The 24,351-nt window shown below is 47.0% G+C and overlaps 1 protein-coding gene across 3 annotated transcripts in view; it reads left to right on the plus strand.

The window, feature by feature from the left end:
• Positions 1-23,231, plus strand: part of KIF21B (kinesin family member 21B) — a 1,294,294-nt gene extending 1,271,063 nt beyond the window's left edge. For all 3 annotated transcript variants that reach the window (XM_085643177.1, XM_085643182.1, XM_085643184.1), the window contains one exon: positions 14,120-23,231. In XM_085643177.1, coding sequence (XP_085499303.1) covers positions 14,120-14,174 — 55 coding nt within the window. In that variant the 3' untranslated portion in view covers positions 14,175-23,231. The remainder of the gene's footprint in view (positions 1-14,119) is intronic.
• The last annotated feature ends 1,120 nt before the right edge of the window (positions 23,232-24,351 follow it).

Raw genomic sequence — 24,351 nt, forward strand, 5'->3', positions numbered from 1 at the left:
GGACTTTTCCCACAAAATGAGTGTCTCCTGACCGCTTTGTGTTGTGAATACCTCTGTACACAAGGGTAGGTTATCACCTCTGCCTCCCAGAAGCACTTCTGCCAAAGGTGTGTGAGCAGTGCTCTTGCCACTCAAGAACTCTGCCCACCTGGTTAAAGAGCTGTGATGACACCGTGCCCCGGTGGAACAATTTCTACCTGGATATCCGGATCAATACCCTATTCTCATGAGTAAGGATGCCTTCTTTATTATTTGGTGAGAGCCCCATTTACACTTCAGAAGTAGTATATGCCTGATTTTTACTTCAGAGCAGGGCCACTGGAATTAGGACCAAAGATGGGGGAGGTTTGATTAAATTATGCAGCAAAAAAGGCAACGTATGTAGTGCAATATGGCCCATTTTGAAGCAGTATTACGTTGATCTGCTGCCATTTTTACACGTTAACACTGAATAGGCAAATATTTCATCTAATTAATATCAATTTAACACCTAAATATAACAAGTAGCAAATTAAAGGTGACCTGTTTCTGTGTGACAGAAATCTTGCCACTACACAACGTGTGATAACGGTTTTAGTATGTGTGGATCCATTATTTTGTTATATATTTTTATTTAAAATTTGCAAATGATGCATTAGAATGTAGTATGAGGCCTATGAGGCAAGTTATGTGAAAAACGCTGCGGATGCAAAACCACATGATTCCAGTGTCCCTGGTTTAGAGTGTCCAGTCCTCCCATAGGCAGTACCTGCCTACCCATGGGTATAAAAGTACCATCTTTTCTCTTGTCTCACACTCATCTCTCTCCATCTCCCTTTTTCTGCTTTCCTCTTTGTGCCACAGTGACTGTCGAGTAAGGTGTGGAGCTACGTACCTGGGCTCACCCTGTGCCTCCCAAGACGGGTCCTTGCCATCAAGGGCCGTTGTGAGAAGTTGGCCTGGTATATGATGCTCACTAGTTAAAGTGATCACCTTGTACCATGCCAAGCAACCCTTATGGTGTGGTTGTAAGTCAACCTTTTCGGACTAGCTGCCCTAGTGGTAGCGTAGGCTAAGCAGTCTTTGAGGCTAAACTCGTGAAGCGTGTTAAGCCAGCTGTTTTACCAAATGCAACCCCCTTTTATACCAATGAAAGGACACCACACAGATATATATTCAAAATATATATGTATTTATTTATCAAAGTAACCCCTAGTCTCTTTATGAGCACAGGAGCACAAATCGTCAAACAAGATTATCACAGAATACACAGAAGTTGCACTTTATATGGATAGGCCCTGGTGGCCACTCAAACCATATACTAAAATAGTGGTATAAGTACCACGAACAGAAAAGGGAAAAGGCCTAAGGCCTCTAGAATCGCTGGGCCTACAAGGAGCTAACGTCAGTTAGTGACCAGGAGGTCCACGGGTGGCGTGTGCAGAGCAAATAGTCACACGCGTGCTCCCATAGGGTTCAATGGGTGCGTAAAAAGTACAAAGTTACTGCAAAAGGAATCTTCCGGATGACCTAGGAACTTAAGATTTGGAACACAGGCACTAGAGATGTATTACTACACTTGGGCACAGGTGTGCCAGCTTTACCTCACCCACAGGAAGCGGGTGCATAGGCCTCGAAGTGCGTCGGGTTGCTTCTATCTGTTCCGTGGAGCTTGAAGACAAAGATGCTGCAGGCGGTCGGTCCGGGAGAGATGCAGTGGATCCAAGAGTGGATCGGAGATGTTGAAGACCTGTAAGCAGAGGGGACAGTGTTCACAGTCACTAGCCAGTGACCAGCGTGGCACCAGGTGGGTACCAGGCGATGTCGGGTGCAAACAGGTGATGAGGGGTAGCTTGTCTCCGCAGCCACGTGGTCCCTGAAGGTCGACGACGTCCAGGAGTCGGCTCACGAGCTGTCCCACGCAGGCTCTCGCTGTCGGCGGTGTCGGCGACTTGATCGAAGCAAACAAGCCTTGGCAAAAGCAATTGCAGGAGGATTCGGAAAGCAGCTGTTGGTTCTGACCAGCAAGGTCAGAGGGATTGCTCCTTTGGAGGGGAGCAAGGGCCAGTCTGGAGCAACCAGACCAGCGGTGTTTGTCGTAGATTTCGTCGCCAAGATGGCCACTAGCCAGCGGGCCAGCAACCGGTTAGGCGCGTCGAGTGGCAAAATGCAGAAGGGCCCCACGCAGATCGTGGAGATGCTGGAGGGCTCACCTTTGGTGCAGATGCTGCTCGAGGGTTGGGCTTCTCAGGACCCAAAGCACAACTTGGAGGGAGCCTCGGTTGTTGCACTGGTCAGCTTGTCGTAGTCGTTCCAAGATGGCTGGCTCCACGTGTCTCGGTGCCTCCACGGGTCTCCTCTTTTCAGGGACTGTGGATCGGGCGGTGAGAGGTCTGGAGGTCCAGGTCTTGTCAGTCTCTGGGCTCGGGCTCCGGCGGGAGGCGGCGGCAAAGCAGACGGTGATTCGCTGGATGGTGCTTGCGTTAGCAAGGTGGTCACTCCCTGACCACAGGGGAGATTTTCTTCAGTCTTCTGTGCAGCAGAATGTCGAAGTTCCCGTCTTCTTCTTAGTTTCAAGTTGATTCCAGGATGTCTGAAGTCTTAGGACACAGCTCCTACCTTTATTCGGATTCTAGGGGCCGGACTACCTGCTAGGTCCCTCCCTATGGGTGGGACCAGGAAGGGGGGTGGTTACACCCCCAATCCTTTGTCCAGCTCGCCCCAGGCCCGGGACTGGTGTGCCCCAGGACCGGTTTGAACTGGCATATGCACCGAGGCTCCTTGTGAGCCACAGGCATGTCTGGTTTCTTTCAAGCCCTACCTGACCAATACACAAAATCCTGTCTGGGGTGGTGCACGCACCTCCCCTGGCAGGAAACCCTTTGTCCACACCTCCCAAGCTGGAAGGACTCCCAGCAGCAGGAGGGCAGACTTGTGTCTGTGGTGGCAGCATCCATTTTGTGGAGCTGAGGCTATGTCTGATTTTACCCGGGTTTCAGGCACTGTACATGTCGTGTCCCTCTAGAAGGGTGGAATGCTAACCCCGTCGCCAGAATTGGCGAGGGGTTAGTATTCCAATTCGTATGACACCTTACTCGACATGTTTTGATAAAGCCAAACCAAAGATAGCATTTAACCGCGAGGTTCATAATGCACTTAAGAGTATATGGTATGACGATATCTGGAAACAGTAGAAGGAAGTTGTTCCGACCACTGCAGACAGGCTCAGCTCATGCCAGAGCACCATCTCACATGGAACCAAGCACTCTGCCTTCAGGATTGTTAAGGCCTGCCATAGGAGTGACTTATAGGCTACCAGGTGTCCCATTTAAGTTTAGGTATAGGTATACTACACCTAAGTAAGAGGTGATTACACCAACTTACCCCAGCTGAGTGATCAGCCAGTTGTGTCAGATTGTTAGGCCAAGCCTGGGGTGGCATAATACATGCTGCAGCCCTTGGCAGGCCTTGGGTACACCAATGCCCTGGGTACCTAGTGTACACTGGTACAGGGGCTGACAGGGTGATCCAACCAATTGGGTATGTACCTAGGGTACATGGAGTCCATTTTACAGAGAGAGCAGATAGCCTGAGAGCCTGAATGGCAGGATCTCAGGCCAACTAAGTCGAAAAACCAGCTAGACACTAGGCAAAAATTTGGGGGTAACCATAGTCAGATATCCACCTTCCTACACAACCCCCCCCCAAACGAAGGGAGATAAGGCTGACCTTGACCAGGTAAGCCTATATTGCCCAAGTGGCCATATAAGGAGGAACCAGCACTGGCATGGTTACCCCCTGTCTCATGGTCCACTAAGCAATCCCTCACCCTAAGGGTATCAGAGGGTCTCCACCATAGGGAATCTCTACCTGTGGTGTGTCTTGGCAAAGTAAAAGGCTGGTGTTGAGATGGAGTACTGAAGTGAGTGTCCTCAAAGTGAGGCCTCAGCTTCCTCCAATCATCCTCCACCATGGATGCCTTTCTTTCTTTAACTGAGTTGCACTGTGCTCTCAGGGTCAGCCTCTGGCTACCTAAAGCTGGAGGCTGGGTCCCTTTTGTGGGCTTACTGGAGGGACAGGTCAGGTTTGGGGCCCTAAGGTCCCATGTTTGCCTGTGCCCAACAGAATCCCCCTGGGGGAGGTCCCTAACTACCTGTAAAGGAGATCCCTCAGGAATGTTTTTACCCATCACCTGACTAGGGCTACTAGCCAGGCAATCCTCATTCTTTTGATGGGGGGGTTCTTGTGGACAGGGGCCCTCTGGGGGTCCACTGGCCTCCCTGACCTCTGCAGCCCTGGGCTGACTGAGGCAGGGTAGAGAGAGGCAGGCTACCTGCACCAGACTGGGTCCCACCTTGGAAGGGGCCACTGACATCAGAGGCTCTGCCAGGCCAGGCCTGGCTACCTCTGGGGCAGTTCCTTCACAAGGGGTGAGGTCAGATCCCTGAGGAGGCTGACCTTTTCCTAATGTCTGGGGAGAGGGAGACTTTTCTTCCTCCCCACTACTCTGTTTGTGTGGAGTGATCCATTGTTTCAGGCTTCACTACACCTATGTCAGTCTGAGTATAGGCTGAGACCATTACAGCCTTGCCAACCTTTTCAGGGTGGCACTCAGTTTGTGTTTGAGCTGTGACTGTCACAGCTCTGCCAGTCTCTACAGTGAAGTCTGTCTGTGCCTGGGCTGTGGCTACCACTGCCCTTCCAACCTTTTCAGGGAGGAAATCTATTTGGACAGGGGTTGTGAATGGCACAACCCCCCTACCCTTTTGTGACAGGCCTACCATTTTAGAATGGGTGTCTTGTTCAACTCCAGCCCAAGCTGAGAGTTCTAAGTCATTCCCCAGTAAGCAGTCTACAGGCAAGGTTGGGGACACTGCCACCCTTTTAGGGCCAGTGACACCTCCCCAGCTGAGACATACCTCTGCCATGGGATGACTGTTCTGTTTGCCATCAATGTTGGTCACCTGGTAGGAGAAACCAGGCAAAAGCTGCTCAGAGGGAACTAGCCAATGGGCCACCATTGTGATGCTAGCTCCAGTGTCTCTGTAGGCCTCAGCTTTTGTACCATTGATGTAGGGCTCCTGTCTGTACCTACCCAAAGTGTTGGGACAGGCAGTGAAGTTGGCAAACCCCATGCCACCATCACAGACAAGAGTATCTGCTGCAGGGGAATTGGCTAAGCCAGGGTCCCCCTGTGTTCCCCAAGTAAACCCACCCAGATTTCTGGGGGCACTCCCACCACCTGGGGGATTACTGCTGACAGTAATAGGTGGTGTGACAGGAGTAATTGGAGGAACAGTTTTGTTTTTAGCCCTTGGGCAACCGCTGTCAGTTTTCCAATGCCCAGGAGTTTTACACTCATGGCAGTAGGGCTTTTTGGCTGTGGTAGAGGAGGGAGCTTGGGACCCACCACCCTGTGTGGAGTTTTGGGGCCCTGAGGAAGGTTTCTCTTTTTCTTTATCCCCACCCTTCTCTTGAGGCTTGGTGGTATCTTTCTTTTGGTCACCACCCTGGTTTTTAGGCCTGATCCTGGTCCTGACCCATTTATCTGCCCTCTTTCCCAATTCTTGGGGAGAGGTCAAATCTGAGTCTACCAGGTGTTGATGGAGAAGCTGGTTTTGACAATTACTTAAAATCTGCTCTCTCATCATCAAATTGTACAATCCTGTATAATCAGACACCTTACTTCCCAGCAACCAACCCTCCAAAGCCTTAGTGGCACATTCCACATATTCAGACCAGTCCTGAGTCTGTGTCTTCTGGGTGTCTCTGAACATTAACCTGTACTGTTCAGTGGTTAAGCCTAACCCATCAACTAGGACACTCTTCAGGACTCTGTAATTTCTGACATCCTCTTCTCTAACAGTGAGGAGTCTATCTCTGCCTCTCCCCTCAAAGGAGAGCCATAAGATTGCTGCCCACTGGTCTTCAGGAACCTGCTGCACTTTGCAGGCTCTCTCAAGAGCAGTCATCCATTTGTGGATGTCATCCCCACTTTTGTAGGGGGGCACAATCTTGGACAGGTTCCTATTGTCAAAGACCCTATCTTTGTCCCTAGGGACATTGCTGCCACCAGTGGGTATAGACCCACTCTCTCTATGCTGCCTAGCCTTGCTCAGTTTTTCTTCCATCAGGGCTACTTCTAGCTCCTGCTTCCTGATCCTCAGCTGGGCTTCCTGCATTCTGGCCTCATGTTCCCTCCTCTGAGGGGTGGTCATCCTTTTCCTGGAGTGACCTTGAGAGCCTCTAGAGCCATGGGAAGCATTGGAGTCACCTGAGCGATTCCTTTGCCTTCCAAGCCCTGTGTTAAGTCCACTGGGGAGATCCAGTGGGTTGAACCCACTGTCAGTCCCCAATAGCCTTGGTTTAGCTGGGCCAAGTATAATACTTGGCACTGGGCTAGTTCTCCCTTCATCCTCACTACTGTCAGTATCCTTTTCACTCTCATCCTCTGTGGTAGGCATCCCATCTACGGGGTGACTATTGGGAAGGGGTACTTCAGTGGCATCTTTAGAAGGGGGGCCTCCTGTTCCTGTCCCTAAGGGGGCTAACTGGGAAGCTTTCTTGAGTGCTCTCTGATTCTCATCATTCTGTAAGAGCTCTCTGAGCTCAGCAGAGTTTGGGTTCTTGGGCTGTTTAAGGCCTCTAAGAGTTGCCAAATGCCTGAGCTCATTCTGATTAAGGGTAGCAAAGCTGGATGGTGCCCTCTGGGGGTCACTCTCAACAGAGATGGGTACAGTGGACCCCTCTGCCCCGGCCATTGCTCTTAAGTGTGGGTGGATGTGTTGCAATCTACCTACACTTGGGTTTACCTACTAAACCTATCTAGTAGTTGTAGTCAGGGTGTGCTACTCCCTTTGCTCTACAACAACTAAGTTCAGTAGAACTTAAGTATATCTAATCTTGTTTTATATGTACCTACAGGTACCTATGTGATCTTTCAATTGGTAACCAAGAGATTACAATGGTAAAACACAGCAAGCTCAAATCCAACCGCTGCTCACCAATGTGAGAAGTTGGCCTGGTATATGATGCTCACTAGTTAAAGTGATCACCTTGTACCATGCCAAGCAACCCTTATGGTGTGGTTGTAAGTCAACCTTTTCGGACTAGCTGCCCTAGTGGTAGCGTAGGCTAAGCAGTCTTTGAGGCTAAACTCGTGAAGCGTGTTAAGCCAGCTGTTTTACCAAATGCAACCCCCTTTTATACCAATGAAAGGACACCACACAGATATATATTCAAAATATATATGTATTTATTTATCAAAGTAACCCCTAGTCTCTTTATGAGCACAGGAGCACAAATCGTCAAACAAGATTATCACAGAATACACAGAAGTTGCACTTTATATGGATAGGCCCTGGTGGCCACTCAAACCATATACTAAAATAGTGGTATAAGTACCACGAACAGAAAAGGGAAAAGGCCTAAGGCCTCTAGAATCGCTGGGCCTACAAGGAGCTAACGTCAGTTAGTGACCAGGAGGTCCACGGGTGGCGTGTGCAGAGCAAATAGTCACACGCGTGCTCCCATAGGGTTCAATGGGTGCGTAAAAAGTACAAAGTTACTGCAAAAGGAATCTTCCGGATGACCTAGGAACTTAAGATTTGGAACACAGGCACTAGAGATGTATTACTACACTTGGGCACAGGTGTGCCAGCTTTACCTCACCCACAGGAAGCGGGTGCATAGGCCTCGAAGTGCGTCGGGTTGCTTCTATCTGTTCCGTGGAGCTTGAAGACAAAGATGCTGCAGGCGGTCGGTCCGGGAGAGATGCAGTGGATCCAAGAGTGGATCGGAGATGTTGAAGACCTGTAAGCAGAGGGGACAGTGTTCACAGTCACTAGCCAGTGACCAGCGTGGCACCAGGTGGGTACCAGGCGATGTCGGGTGCAAACAGGTGATGAGGGGTAGCTTGTCTCCGCAGCCACGTGGTCCCTGAAGGTCGACGACGTCCAGGAGTCGGCTCACGAGCTGTCCCACGCAGGCTCTCGCTGTCGGCGGTGTCGGCGACTTGATCGAAGCAAACAAGCCTTGGCAAAAGCAATTGCAGGAGGATTCGGAAAGCAGCTGTTGGTTCTGACCAGCAAGGTCAGAGGGATTGCTCCTTTGGAGGGGAGCAAGGGCCAGTCTGGAGCAACCAGACCAGCGGTGTTTGTCGTAGATTTCGTCGCCAAGATGGCCACTAGCCAGCGGGCCAGCAACCGGTTAGGCGCGTCGAGTGGCAAAATGCAGAAGGGCCCCACGCAGATCGTGGAGATGCTGGAGGGCTCACCTTTGGTGCAGATGCTGCTCGAGGGTTGGGCTTCTCAGGACCCAAAGCACAACTTGGAGGGAGCCTCGGTTGTTGCACTGGTCAGCTTGTCGTAGTCGTTCCAAGATGGCTGGCTCCACGTGTCTCGGTGCCTCCACGGGTCTCCTCTTTTCAGGGACTGTGGATCGGGCGGTGAGAGGTCTGGAGGTCCAGGTCTTGTCAGTCTCTGGGCTCGGGCTCCGGCGGGAGGCGGCGGCAAAGCAGACGGTGATTCGCTGGATGGTGCTTGCGTTAGCAAGGTGGTCACTCCCTGACCACAGGGGAGATTTTCTTCAGTCTTCTGTGCAGCAGAATGTCGAAGTTCCCGTCTTCTTCTTAGTTTCAAGTTGATTCCAGGATGTCTGAAGTCTTAGGACACAGCTCCTACCTTTATTCGGATTCTAGGGGCCGGACTACCTGCTAGGTCCCTCCCTATGGGTGGGACCAGGAAGGGGGGTGGTTACACCCCCAATCCTTTGTCCAGCTCGCCCCAGGCCCGGGACTGGTGTGCCCCAGGACCGGTTTGAACTGGCATATGCACCGAGGCTCCTTGTGAGCCACAGGCATGTCTGGTTTCTTTCAAGCCCTACCTGACCAATACACAAAATCCTGTCTGGGGTGGTGCACGCACCTCCCCTGGCAGGAAACCCTTTGTCCACACCTCCCAAGCTGGAAGGACTCCCAGCAGCAGGAGGGCAGACTTGTGTCTGTGGTGGCAGCATCCATTTTGTGGAGCTGAGGCTATGTCTGATTTTACCCGGGTTTCAGGCACTGTACATGTCGTGTCCCTCTAGAAGGGTGGAATGCTAACCCCGTCGCCAGAATTGGCGAGGGGTTAGTATTCCAATTCGTATGACACCTTACTCGACATGTTTTGATAAAGCCAAACCAAAGATAGCATTTAACCGCGAGGTTCATAATGCACTTAAGAGTATATGGTATGACGATATCTGGAAACAGTAGAAGGAAGTTGTTCCGACCACTGCAGACAGGCTCAGCTCATGCCAGAGCACCATCTCACATGGAACCAAGCACTCTGCCTTCAGGATTGTTAAGGCCTGCCATAGGAGTGACTTATAGGCTACCAGGTGTCCCATTTAAGTTTAGGTATAGGTATACTACACCTAAGTAAGAGGTGATTACACCAACTTACCCCAGCTGAGTGATCAGCCAGTTGTGTCAGATTGTTAGGCCAAGCCTGGGGTGGCATAATACATGCTGCAGCCCTTGGCAGGCCTTGGGTACACCAATGCCCTGGGTACCTAGTGTACACTGGTACAGGGGCTGACAGGGTGATCCAACCAATTGGGTATGTACCTAGGGTACATGGAGTCCATTTTACAGAGAGAGCAGATAGCCTGAGAGCCTGAATGGCAGGATCTCAGGCCAACTAAGTCGAAAAACCAGCTAGACACTAGGCAAAAATTTGGGGGTAACCATAGTCAGATATCCACCTTCCTACAGCCGTGCTGCCAGTCTTCCTTGAAACTCTCCAATTTCTCTCTTTTGTCACAATCTATCCCCCATGTTTTATTAATTCCTTTATTTTTTACTTGTTGCAAACTTTGATCTTTGTACATTTTTAAAATGTGTTTCTGTTTAATTCGGTATTATTTTTTGTTCATAATTTGTCTTACATTCTTTTTCACTTGTATTTCTTTTTTTTCCCTTACCTTCTACTGAATATTCTATTTCCTTTCTTAGCACTCGTTATTTTCACTTTCTTGTACTTTATTTACTTTTTTATCATTGTTTTTTGCTTCTTCACTATTTTCTTTTTTGCTCCTTGTATCTCTTATTTGCTCTCCCACTTTTACTAGTGTTCATTTCATCCTTCTTATTGCTTCTTCCTTTCCTTCCGTTTCCCTTCTGTCTATTCTTCCTTTCCACATTTGTTCCTATCTTCATTCCTTCTGTCTCCCTCTTCTTTCCCTGCTTCCGCTTTCTCTTCTTTATATCCCTTACTTCTTCCTGCCTTCCTTCTATTGTTCCTTTCTTCCTCCATTTAGCCCTCTTTTGACTTGTCTCTCGCTGCCCGTTTTTTTATTCCTCTTACTTTCTATCTTACTATTTAGCTTTCTGTTTCCTGCCTTTCTCCACATCCTCTTTCTCTCTGTTTATGTGCCTCAGCTTGAGCTGCTGGTAAACGGTATGGGACTTTCTATACTAGTCTTTTTTCCTTTCTCTTTTATAAGAATATTTCAAATGTTAAAAAATGATCCTATTTGAAAGTCCCTTATGAGTGCATTCTCCTTAACACGCATTTTCATCGCTATTGTTTCATTATACAAGCTTTGGCCAGCTCAGTGACATTACAGCAGAAGGGAACAGCTCATCAACGTGACAGAACCTTAAAGAAACCACAAAAACCTGGTTGCATAAAATGGACAGCAGACCCACGTTCTAATCAGAAAGTGGGGGTCCCAAAGTCATAGCATTGGAGCCCTTCCAGTGTTAGAGGCTGTGGATGCACATTGTAGCTCAACACGCTCAAAATGGAGTTCAGCTTGGGAAGCCTCCATTCTTGGTTCATCTTCTCACTAGCTGGAGACTCCTGGCCTACGCTTCCTCAAGTTACAGGAGTGCTAGCAATTTTTTAATGTTCATATTTTATCTCTAATAAGATATAGTATATTGAAATGAACCATTAAATTAAGGAGGAACGCCACCCTAAGTAAATTCAAATTATTCAATCTAGATAACACACAAGCTTGTTAAATCACCTACCATAAAGGTTTAGGAGATAGTGGGTGATTGGTGTATGGCCCCTGCTGCCTCCAGTGCTTGGGGAAGGGGTTAGATCATCATTCCCGAAGCCTTCCGAGCAAGGTACGACCTCTTTGGTTTCACAGTTTCAGCTTTATTAAAGAATAATTAAAGTAGGTTTGTTGCAGCTGAAGGCTACAGTCTTTCTCCTTTATTTCCGGCTGCCTTTGAGTCAACACAGTGGGAAGCACATACCTACCTTCGTGTCTAAGCCATGGACAGTACTTACCTACTTACCTACTTACCTACTTTTGGACCCTTTAACAGAGTTTGTGGCCTCCTTCAAGTCCTTGCAGTAGGGAAAAGTGGAATTCAGTGTATGCCTCGCGATGAGTGCCTCCACCAGTTTTACGTACAGCGCAGCTTGGCCACCGAGCTGCTGCTCCTCTTTTATGTGTCCTGAGTTCTCCAGAGTTCAGGAGCAGGAAGAATAAGAAGTAAAGATCTAAAATGAAAATAGCATTCCATATGGTGCATTGTAAATCACATGTTCGCCCGGTGGGGTAGTTTGGCACTGAATAAGAGATGTTTAGTGTTAGTCAGCTCAATTGTACTCCTATAATAAACCTCAGAATAGAGAAGTCGAATGGAACTCCCAAATTTCGAACTTGTGACAAAGAAGCCAAATACACAATTCTGCAGTGGAATCATTAGTCCAGTGAGACATTAGATCCGGCAAATAAACTAAGCATGACTTGGAGACTGATTAAACAAGAAAAAAGGACTGCTGTTCCTTGCCCATGGCATAGTCACAGTTGCAAGTGAATCTGCACAACCACTTGCATGTGAAGATCTGCACGCAGACACTATGGCATAATTTATTTTTGTGCTGATAATCCTGTCTAGTGAAGAAGTACAAAGCATATGTTTGTAAGTTTATAAACAAAATATGTTTGTCTGATCCTATAGAAATCTGTTCTTTTATTTCGGATTGCTATTTCGTGTTTTTAAATATGTGATCAATTTATGGGATTATATTATTTTTATAACACTTTAATCAATGTAATATTTTATGGCATATAGTATTTGTATCATGATATGCTGTGTACTTCTACGAGATTATCAGCGCAAAAATAACCCTGCACACAAACATTATTGGACACTTTCTCAGCTCCACGCCATACATAGGCTGAGAAGGGAAAAAAGAATGAAATGGACAGAAAAATGAGGAATCTAAATGTAATACAAGACAGACTAGTCATATGGAGGTTTCTGCTGTAGCAAGTCTCCCACTCCTTCAAAAGCGACTATGCATTGGTGCAGAGCTGTAAGTTAGCAGAGGCCATAGATTTAGCAAAAATTGACAAAGCTGGAGGTAAAAATGTGATGTCTGTGGTTAAAGTTTTAACTGAAGTAATATGGGCGGCCCCTTGTGCATGGTACCGCATTAGTCGTTTCAGCTCTTTCACAATAACCTGCTCGATTAACTGCGTTAAAAGCTGTCTGGTTACGTCCAAGCTCGCCTTTCCTACCTTCACATTTGCTGCTAGAAACCCCTTCCCTTGCATGTGAACAGAAAAATCCAAGAAACCTCCTCCCCGGGATATCCCATTCCGTCTCATACCCATGTCAAACCTCTGAAGAAGAGCTCACTAGCCCTGCTCGTCTGTTAGTATGTGTCATTGCAAGTGACTGAGTGAGGCCACAGCACTTTGTCCATCACGTGCCCATGACTGTGCCTCTTACTACCCCACTGTCCATCGCTGTGTTCCAATCCTCCCCATGTTCACCCTCACCATCCTGCCCCAGACTATATCCGCTTCACATCCTGGCCTCCTCCCACCTCCTTGCCGCGCCCAGGTCCCTCCCGGCCATGGGGGATGTATTTGTGTGTTTTTGTTTCCCACCACCATGTCCTGCCATGCCATGCTCCTTAGTGTGTATATGTGTATGTCAGACACACGACACTCTTTAACATTTACCCCAATGACATTACTTATACTTAATAAGATGGAAATGCCCTCCTTATATAGATAACAGAAAGCTTGCACATATGTACATGGGTAGCTCCATGTGCATACTTTTTGAAGAAGTAAAGAAGGCGCGTACAACATAAGCACAGGACTGTCACAGTGTCATAGCAGAAAGCCATCAGTACTAGAGGCTCTATGCGCTGCTAGGGTAAATAAATTAGCTCCACTTTTAAACAACCCAGCAGCTGGTAGAAAATGTAAGTGCAGGTCTGAGCACACACCGAGGTTTGTTACTAGAAGCAGATGCCAAAGGGGGCCAGATTCTTCCCATTGTAGGGCAAAACAGACTCTTGGGCCCATATTTATGAAGCCTTTGCGTGGTCCATGCGTCATGCAAGGCAACGTAAGGACAGCACAAAGGCGTCAGTAATATTTACAAAGCATCACAGGGCCTGGTTTGCGTGGCCTTGCAAGGCTTTGTAGAGAAATGTAACGCAAGACAACTGCCTGCGCTGCATTACATTTTAACTTGTGAGGCGCATGGGCATTCCCATGCACCCACCCATGGATTTTGGCGCATTCCCAGATTTACAAAGACTTGTAAACCTGGGAATGTGTCAAAATGCTGCGCCTTCCCATGTGAGGCATAAGGAGCAGAAATATCTTTATTTCTCCTCGTTGTTTCCTCTTTCCATGTATGCTGCATTCTGCAGGTGGCATAATATCAGGTGGCATTCTGCAGCACACATGGAAAGAGGAAAATGCCTCTAAGGATGGTGTTAGTGCAGGAAGGTATGCCTTCCTGCCTGTAACTATCCTGTCTGTAACGCAGGCAACCTTGCACTATGATGCAAGGGTGCCTGAGTTGGTGCTTGGCTGCACACAGTGTGCCAGTGCAAGGAGAGAACAGAAGTGGTCCATATGTTTGCAGACATGAAACATTTCTGCTCTCTTCCTTTCACGCAGCGCAGCAACTGTGCTTGCTGCCCTACATTGCATGAAAGTTTAGTAAATTTGCCCATTTAACATGTTAGAAAGTGTGTACATTGAAGAAGTGATAAATCATCCCCCAGGTTTTAGGCATTTGTTAAGATGTGAATTACTACAAATGTGCATTTTTCTATTTGCTTTGCCTGTTTAATCTCACTCCTCATGGTTTGCTTCACAGTGATCTCACCGTCAAGGTCTGGAAGTGCCGAAGATTACTCAAGGGTGCCAGTTAGGATCCACAAGGCGCCGGGCTGCTTCCGCTGTGATGCTGCTTCTTTGTTGGATTTACCCACTGTGGAGATGCTCACTGAAGACTGCTGGACCTGGTGCTACATGCCGGGCATCGCTCGGCACTTAGGTAGAAGTCTGCTGCCTGTATCAGTTGGACCTTTGCACACCCAGATCTCTGCTTGCAAACAGCGGGAATGGTGTATTTATGTTCGTAGCTGCCAACAACAAAGGGACTACAATGGGTTGGTCCCCTACTCCTTATTGACATGTTTTGGGAACCAGCAGGACAACACAGAACATTCACAGATGCCAATTGTTGTTACCAAATGAGTAAGAGTTGGGAGGGTATATATATATATATCCTGTGTTGGGCTTGGATTCTCTCGAAACCGACTCTCTTGCTGGTCCTCCTCGGATATCCTGTTTTCAACTGGAAAAGATGAGTTAATGAGGTGAAAGATACCTCTGTGCATTAATGCCCTAATAGTTTTCTGTTAATTTGTGCCTGCATTGCCTCCATTCTGAAACCAGACAAAGCCCATGGGTCTGTATCTGAACCATTCACCTCTCCCTGGCCACGGTTCTGCGGGCTTTGAACAGACGGTCAAACCCCCCCGCCAGAGAAGTCATTGCTGCGGCTCCCCAGGTGGCCCACAGACACGGAGAAGCAAACTTTCGAAAGACTATTGAAAGTAGGAATATATACTTTCTAAGCACATTTGTTTTGCCCTTTGAGCATGCGGACTTCATTGTGAGGACTTGTCCCCAAGCAAAATCCATTTCGCTTCCTTCACCATTGACCTGAATATACTCTGCAAAAGCAACAAACTTTCCTCTGAATAGATTTCTGTTCCCTTTGCAACGAGAACGAAGCAAAAAGAGCACAACATCTTCAACTGACGTGACAGCTGACTACAAATACAGTGAGCTCCTACGAGAAGCTGGAATGACAGCTACCTGTGGTTTGGGGCAGGAGGGATGTTTTTGCTTAGGGAGCTGTCCCATATCTTGTCTGCGTCTGTCTGAGGGGGCAAGAGATTGAGTGAGACACGTTGATGGGATCTAGAGATGCTGTATGAATGATAGTGTTTGTGTCTATGGAGCTTGGGCAGCTTGAGTATGATTGGCAGACGTGGGCACACACTGTGTATCTGATGTGCATTATCAAAGGCGTAAGCCAGCTAGGAGCAGAATAATGGGGAATTGTCAGGGAAAGATGGGTCTGTCTGCACAGTTCTCGTATGAACTTTATTAACTTCCTACCCTTCCTGCTCTTTTCCTTGAAAAGTTTGCTGCATTGTAGAGTGTGAGAAGTTGGCCTGGCATATGCTGGTCACTAGTTAAAGTGGCCACCTTGAACCAGTCCAATTCGACTCTTATGGTAGATAGGTTTAAGACAACCTTTTAAAGAAAGCTATCCTAGTGGTAGCTGTGGAGAGCAGCCTTCAGGCTAAGTCTCAGAGGAATGTAAAGCAGCTTGTTTTACCTTATAATCTCTTGAATTACCAAATGAAAAGGACACCACACAGGTATATATATCAAATATATATGTATTCTTAGATACACTCTACTAATCTCTTTATGAGATTAGAAGTCAGGAACATATGCAAATATCAACGTTTCACAATAAGTTAAGCACAAATATGGCTGGGGCCCTAAAGGCGTTCCAGACCATACACTAAACAAGCATTTACAATGCAATGGTCTCGGCATTGTTAAAGTTAGAGCTATTTGCATTGCTCATGACATTATTTTTGTTTATGTTTTTGTTTTTAAAACATTTAAAGAAACTGCATTGTTATTTACAATGTCAATAGCTTAATCTCTCTCAAATGCGAGATCTATTGCATTTGCACCCACACACAGAGCCACACACATAAAGCCACCCACACATACAGAGCCACCCACACAGAGCCACCTACACAGAGCTATTCACATAGAGCAACCCACACACAAATAGAGCTACACACACAGAGAGAACTGCAGTTACACGCAAATAACGTTTTCATTTTTTTAGCCAGTGGATTAATTCCTGAGAAATTATACTGTGACCAGATATCTGAGATCGGCCGGGGGCGTTCCAGTTTTTCAATTTCTAACCGGCAAATGTGAGTAAAAGTGCCTAACGTCCTGGTTTTTAAAGCGAATTTACGAAGCACAACCCAAAACTAGTTTTCATCTGCACCTGTGCAGGATTAGCTAGCTGCACTGACCAAGAAGCCATTTAAGTCACGCGAAGACTGACTGACAAAGTTGCATTTCATGCTCCATGTTATTACCACAAATGACCAGTCATGGCAACTTAGTACCTTTCAGTCGTGAGTGTTCTGTGCAGAACAATTCTCTTTAGCTCAGGTGGAATCAGTGGCATACATTACTTATACAGTAGTCCTACTTCTAGTGGTGAGTGTCGGTTTTTGGCTTTCAATATCGAGTAACGCGTACGGGGACAGAAAGCTTACCCATGCAGGTTATAAAATATTTGATAAGCAGGAGCATCAACCACATAATTTGCGTTACAGGATTGAAATCCGTAGCCCCCAGATATTCACAAATCTTTGGAACAAGTGCATTTAGCACAAGAACAACTGAGCTGTTCTACTTTGAGTGATACCAGTGACACAGAGATCTCTACAGAAGATGCGAGAAACGCAGACATGCCAACCCTCCCAATTCAGGCGGGAGACTACCGATTTCAAGGCTAGTCTCAAATTGTGTGATCCTAGGCAAATATTTTATTGTATAGAACCACCTTTTTCTTCATTATTGCATATGTAAGCCCCTTCAAATAGACCAGTTCTAATGCTGTCATCATGGTATCATTCCACCTCGACACTTGCAACATGGCTATAGTAATAGAGGGACCTCGTGACACCAGTTTTCCAGTTCTTTATTTAACGTACAAATCGACAAAAGGGAAGCCCATGACTGGAAAACTGGTGTCCCGTTGCCACGGCGTCATCTCGACACCCAGCGGGGTGACCCAGTCCAGACATTTCAGTTTGTTGCTGTAACTGACGTGTTGGTTCACCTGCCCCTTCAGCATTCCATAGTATAAGCATTCCTCGCATACCCAGCATGTCCAAGACTTACCTGTTCTGCATCCCAGAGCGCGCGGGGAGTGAGGGAATGGGCGGGAACTCTGGCTGGTTCGGAACTGCTAATTCCTCGAAAACCTTTTGCCCTGTCTGGATCGAAGACCTTGGAGCTGAGGATTGCACCAAGTGTGTCACATGGGATGTTACAAAACGCAGGCTCAGCAGAGGGGGCAATGACAATTGAAATGGTGATACCAAGACTCAGAACCGGGCCAATGATGATGACATTCACAGGGGGATCTTGCAATGCACAGCAAGCTCAACTACCCTACCTCTCTGCAAGCAGCTGTCTTCAGGCTAGAGCGGCGTCACGTGCAGTACTCCAGGCATCGGCGAGAAGAAAAGCCCAACCGCCGTTAGAAAGAGGCCCGAGAGAACCCGAGATTACCAATGAACGTCGATAGAACTCCGAGTGATATTCCCCAAGATATAGGTACCGCGGGCGTTCGTATGCGCAGGGTATGTATTGAGAGTGGTACAAAGCGGGGAAAATACTAAACACTGAAAATCCTAAAATGTAAAACACTGGTTACATTTAATACTTATAGAATGCTTATCGTTTAACGTCATCAATGTGAAAATCAAACACATGAATCTGTTCGAGTTAATGTGTGTATGTTTGCTGCAGAGCAGGAAAGTGTTTTACCACAATTACAAGTGACTTAATTGTATTCATGACTTGCTCGCCAACCAGTTAATGGGTAGTTACTCCATTCAAAGATGGCCCCCGCTTACTGCAGGGGAGTGGCGGCCTCATCCTAATGATTTACAAACGTTCTCTCGCAGAAATGCTGGGCGGTGGTTTTCAGGGAATGATGCAGCCGCCCGTAGGGCTGTTGGTGGTCTAGTAAGACGCAATATAACACCCGAAAATTAGGACTTCAGTGCCTACTTGCTTTTCTGTTGGTCGGCCGGTTTGATGGAATGCTTAAACGTTGGCAAAGGAAACAGGTCTCGCATAGAGTGGGTGACCCGTCTTTCTCCGAGGTCAAGCAGAAATGCCTCGGAGAAACGCAGCGGCATTTTCCGATTCGGGGCCGTGTTTTTCTTTCTCTCTTGCCATTGGCTGGAATGTTTACATTCCAGAGGAGAGAAAGAAAGTAAAAAAACACGCACCCGAATCCGAAAAAGACGGGGCTTAAACGGACAGACGCCCCTCTCCTCCAATGGCTGGCCTCCGTTTAGGAAGCCAGCCAATGGATTAGAGGGGTGGGTTCAAGCCCTGTACTAAAAAACATTAAATCTCGCGAGCGAGACTGCGCAAGTGCAGCCTTCGCTAGCCGAGACCTAAAAAGAGGTTTAGGAATGTCGACTTGCAAGGGGACAAGGCCTAGGGCCTGTAGAATCGCTGGGGCCTCACTAATCCACCCAAGGCAGGTAAGTAAAGGACCCACGGGAGACGCGGGTTCCCTATTGATTTCAATGGAGCAAGTCGCGGTTGGAATTTTAAAATTTTAGAGTACTGCTGGAGAGTCTACAAGCAAGCCACTTACAAGGTAAGTAGTTCGAGGGCCAACACCCACAGGAGCACCAGAGTGCACGAGTTACCTCACCCAGGGAAGCCGGGTGCATAGGTGTCTTTTGGTGTCAGGTCGCGTCGCCGAAGCCGAAGAAGTTTTGCTGCTTGTGAAGACTGGAGAAGTGTCTGGTGGAATCCAAGGCTGGATTCAGGATGAAGAAGACCTGAAAGCAGAAGGGACAGTGTTCACAGTCACTTGCCAGTGACCCTGGGCCAGGAAGATGGATGCCCACCGGTCGGGTGATTTCAGGTGATCAAGGGTGTTTTGACTCTTCAACCACGAGGTCCAGGAGGTGTCGACGACAACCAGGAGTTGGATTCGGAGTGTCCCATGAAGTCTGCAGCTTACTGAGGTGTCGGCAACCGGATTGAAGCCAACAAGCCTTTGCATTAGCAAGTCTCGTGGAAAGTGAAGAAAGTCAGCGGTGCAGACCAGCAAGGTCTGAGGGACTCACCCAGCGAGGGTGAGTCAGGGCAGGCCTGGAGCAACCAGGGGAGCCCTTTCGTTCGATGAGAAAGTCTTCAGAGGACCCACAAGCCAGCCGGCAAGGGATCGCGAAGACACCTCGTGAGGATTCGCTTCACAGGAGCCCACGGTCACTCGGGACGAGGTAGGCCTCTGATTTTCGAGGGAAATCCTGCTGGAGGCTTGGACCACACGTGGTCCAATGCACAAGTTCGTAGAACGTCGTTAAGGGGTTGCACTCGACAATAGTGCACGGTACCTGGGTATTGCAGTTCCTCATCACTCGTGGGGTCCACTCACCTCAGCTTTGCTGGGGACTCACAATGGCCGTCGAGAAATCGGGAAATCCACTTCCGGGGCTGCAGGGACTTCGGACTCCGGCGGGAGCTGGAAAGTTTGCGACCATTGATTCAAAGTTTTGGTGCCTGCCAAGCAGGGGAGTCACTCCTTGACTCCAAGGGAGATTCTTCAGTCTTCCAAAGGTAGTGGAACGTCGAAGGTCCAGGATTCTTCTTGTAGAGCGTCGTCCAGGGATATCTGATTTGCAATAGCAAGGTTTCCCTATCTTATACTAAAGGAAAGGGAGGGACTAGCTCTATGACCACTCCTATGGGAGGGTCAGGGGAGTGGGTGGTTACACCCACTTCCCTTTGTCCAGTTTCGCACCAGAGCAGGGGCAGGTAGCCCCTGAACCGGTTTGAGCTGGCATATGCACAGAGGAGCCTACTGCTCCCCCAGTGCAGGACTTCAAAGCACTCTAGGAGTGCACCCACTCAGCCCCAATACACTAAATCATGTCTGGAAGGTGGTGACACCTCCCTGTGACAGTATGCCTATTATTGGGCCTCCTCCACTGTGAGTTTCAGTCCGCAGCAGAAGGGCAGCCCAGTGTCTGTGCTGGTGGCATCCATTTTGTGATGCCAGGGCTCTTTCAGATTTCTACCGTGTTTCCACAGTAGGTACATGTCTTCCCCTCTAGAAGGGTGGAATCATACTCCCACACCAGTTACTGGTGTGGGGGTATGATTCCAAGTTGTTTGACACCAAACACCACATGTTTTGATGCAGTCATTCCCAAGTTAGCATTTACCGGTAGGTTATAATTCACTTAAGAGTATATGGTTTAACCGCATCCACAAACAGCCACAGAGAATAGACTCTGCCAGCTACGGAGGGGCCCTGCTCATGCAGAGGCACCCCCTCACATTGTAAACCAAGCACCCTGACCTCAGGATTGATAATGCTTGCCTTAGGGGTGACTGATAGGTTTATATGTGTGTGTATGGTGAGATATGGGGAACCTATACCTCAGTGAGTAGTGCTAACACTACCTCACCCAGGCTGCAGTAGCAGGCCAGTGGTGTCAGATTTAGTCTGCTTCCCAGGGGTGGCATAATACATGCTTCAGCCCCTGGTAGGCCTGTGAAGTACCTATGCCCTTGGTACCTAAGGTACCATATACTAGGGGCTCATAAGGAACCACAGTATCCAATCACTAGTGCATCTAATATGCACACCATGTCATTTAAGGGAGTAAGCAGATAGGCTGGGGTCCTGGATAGCAGGATCCCAGCCAGACTAGTCAAAAACCATCAAAACACCAGAAACAAAAGTGGGGACAACCATGTAGTCAGATTCCACCTTCCTACATAGAGTGAGCCACGATAAAGTACATTAATGAAATGGGTTATTATGTGGTGCTGTGTGACTGAGTGGGTAGCAGTGCTTGCTGTTGGGATCTATACCTGAGCACATGCTGGCAGGGTAGATGGATGCCATCATATTAAAAGGCTATCTTCATTGAGGAAGTGATAGTGGGCAATGGAAGCTCTGCAGTGGACTCACTTCCTGACATAGTCCCAAGATTGCTGACCCCAGGGATGAGACTGTTCCAAGTTTCATCAGGACTTTCTTTTTATTTGTTGATTTCCCGTAATCAACCAAGTTCTTAAAGATCTTAAACACTGTATTTCTTAAAAGAGATTATCCTCCCATGGGTTCTTTTTTAAATGCAACAGGGAACAGATTATTGAATCTTTGCTCACCCTCCTGTGTAAACGTACACAGTCAGGTATAATCATGTAGGTTTGACTCTGGGAGTTACATGTTAGACAAATATCACAATTTGCAACTCTTTCTTTTTAACCCCTGAATTTACTGGTTGGCTTTGTACTTTTCCGACAACTGAGACGAAGGTTCAAGAGAAAGTTACATGATTTAAAATGTGAAGTTCTACTGGTCTTGTACAGGACTTTTAATGTCCATTAGCTGGGACCCTTTGAGCGGTAGAATCTATGGTACAAGCTTATTTAGGGAAGGGGGAGGGAGGGACGATGTATGCTTTACTTAATGTGCACTGAACACGAATGGATTATGTGTGTAAATATTGTTGAACTACTTGAATTTTAATTCTTGCCATCATTGGGTGAAAATGTGGCAAGTAGAAAGGGTGGCCAGGGCTCCATATTCATCATGACATATCTAATGCTCCATAGAAGCACAATGAGGTAGATCGGAAGGCCAACAGAAATGCACTGATGTAGATTTGAAGCCCAATACAACGCCTGAGGTAGATCTGAAACCCCACGGAAACGTGTTGCTGAATACCTAAAGATCCATAGAAATGCATAGGTGTTGATAAGAAATCCATGTGAAATGTGCTGAAGAAAGTCCGAAGTCCACGGAGATGTGCCCTTGTAGATCTGCAGTCCTATTGAAATGTGTTGTGCAAATCATAGACATGCACTGAAGTAGATTTGATGACCAATAGCAATGTATTGAAGTAGGTATTCGGTCCCATAGTTTGCCCAGAAGTAGATCTGAAATTCCATAAAAAATACATCGAACTAACTCTGAAGTTCTGCTGAAATGTATTAATGTAAATCTGCAATCTCGTAGCAATATATTCAAGCAAACCTGTAGTACGACTGAAATACAGTGAGATAAATGTGAATTTCAGCACTATACATCTTATATTTATATATATATAAATATTCAGGCCCATAGAAATGTGTTGCTGTAGTCCTGAAGACCAAAGGAAATGAAGTAAACTTCTAGCCTAGTAGCAAAGAGTTACAGTAGGTCTGAATCTCATTAATGCAGTTAAGTAGTTATTTAGCCCCCTGAAAATGCTTTTGTGTAGATATAAAGTACCATCGAATTACATCTGATATAATATAGAAATGCAGTGACGTAAATTTGAATTCCAATAGAAATGCATTTGTCTTAAGCAGAGGGCAACACAATCTTTTCTTTCCTTTTTTATGAAAACATTGGGGTTGGCCACCCTCAACTAGACTATCTTTATTGCAGATGTGGCAACATGTGATTTACCTCATGAAGTATGTAAATATTGGTACTATATATACATATATGATTATACCCTTCTTATACTTTGTGCTACCTTAACTCAAAATCTCTTCTCACGCCTATGATTCACTAAATGAGGGGTGTGTGAAAACACAAAAACAACAAGTTATGTTTGTAGTTCTTGGGTTTTTGAGCTTTAGGGGGTAAGGAGACTTGTTACCATGACAACAGCCACTGGACTATGAACGGCTGTCATGGTTACCAGGGCTATGGCAGGATACATTTGGTTTTGTGACCTTCCACTGCGATCCCCAGTTGAAGGGTTTAATTATATGTGTATATATAGATGTGTATATATAGTACATGGGTGAAATGTATATATGCAAACTTCTTGTTACATCGTTGCGCAAAAACAAGTTGCCTTAACCGCACTGATGTTTTGTCCTCCAAATGTGATGTACTCATTTGCAAAGGTGCCCTTAGTTTGTAAATGTTTATGATTTTCCTCATCTTCAATGTATGAATAGTCATGATGTATATATCATTTTATACTAGTACGTATGGATTAATGTACATAGTGTAAGAAAAGATATTTAAAAAGCCTGTGATGTACATTTTGTTTTTGTCTGGGTGCGAGGCTCTCTGACTAGTCTTAATAAAATAAATTAAACGTATGCTGTTCTTCGTTGTGTTATTCGGTTGTTCCGCTCTCTCCTCAGGCAACAACGCTAAAGGGTCGTGCAAGAAATGTAGCAGTGCCCGTGGGTGTGCGCAGCTGTAGTGCGATCTTCCCTTTCACACAATGGGTACAATCGTCCTTAACCCCTTCGACACGCATGACGGAACGGTTCCGTCATGCACGTCGGTTGCGCTGTGAGCATGACGGAACCGTTCTGTCATGGCCCCGCCCGCGCACGGAACCTTCAGCGTGGCGCGGAAATCCGCGCCGCGCTGAAGGGGTTAATGGCGTGTATCGAAACCAGACCAGCTACTTAAGAATGAGATCTACGTAAGTCAGCCTCGGGCCTCAAATGGATGGGATTTACCTGAGCCAGCTCTTTCTTGGAAGGGATTGCTAAACACCGGCTCTGGTGCATTTCCTGGTTGGCGTAACTTAAGAAAGCTCTAGGACTTCTCAGGAGAGAAGCGAGGCATAAGCCAGTCTATTTTGAATGATGGCAAGTGAGGGCAGGCTGGAGAGGGGTGCAATACAAATGCCAGTCTAGGGGCATCTCCTTGGAGGGATTCTGCTCAGGATCAGAACTAGTCTTGGGACCACAGAACATCAGTAGGCAGGGACTGAGTCACCATACCAACCCAGTAACCATGAGCCAGAGTCCGACTAGCTATAGTGTCTCACTTACCCATATCCAGAGAGACAAGTGAATTGACACCCCAGAACACAACACCCCTGACCCTCTCAGGGATCGCGGTGACAGGACACCCCCTTTCACTCTCATACTCAAACTCATCAACAATAAGATATAACAGAGGCAAAAAGGAAGTTTGAAATGTTTATTTAAACTATCGTGCTCTAGAATGCAGTATTCAAGCCACAATTAAAAAACAAATCCCAAAGAAAAATACAGTCAGCATAGTCAGTTAACAATTTATTATGAATAGCCCTGTCATATTATAAGACAGATTGGCCTAACCCAACCCCTCACCTTCTTCAGAAGCAGAATGATTATATAACAAAGATCTCTGGGATTATTAGCGGACCCGTACCTTAGCATATACAGATGGACGTTCTACATCTCAGGTACAGCTGTGATCTCTCAGAAAAT

Source organism: Triturus cristatus, chromosome 1_1 (assembly GCF_964204655.1).
Source record: "Triturus cristatus chromosome 1_1, aTriCri1.1, whole genome shotgun sequence".
Lineage (NCBI taxonomy): Eukaryota > Metazoa > Chordata > Amphibia > Caudata > Salamandridae > Triturus > Triturus cristatus.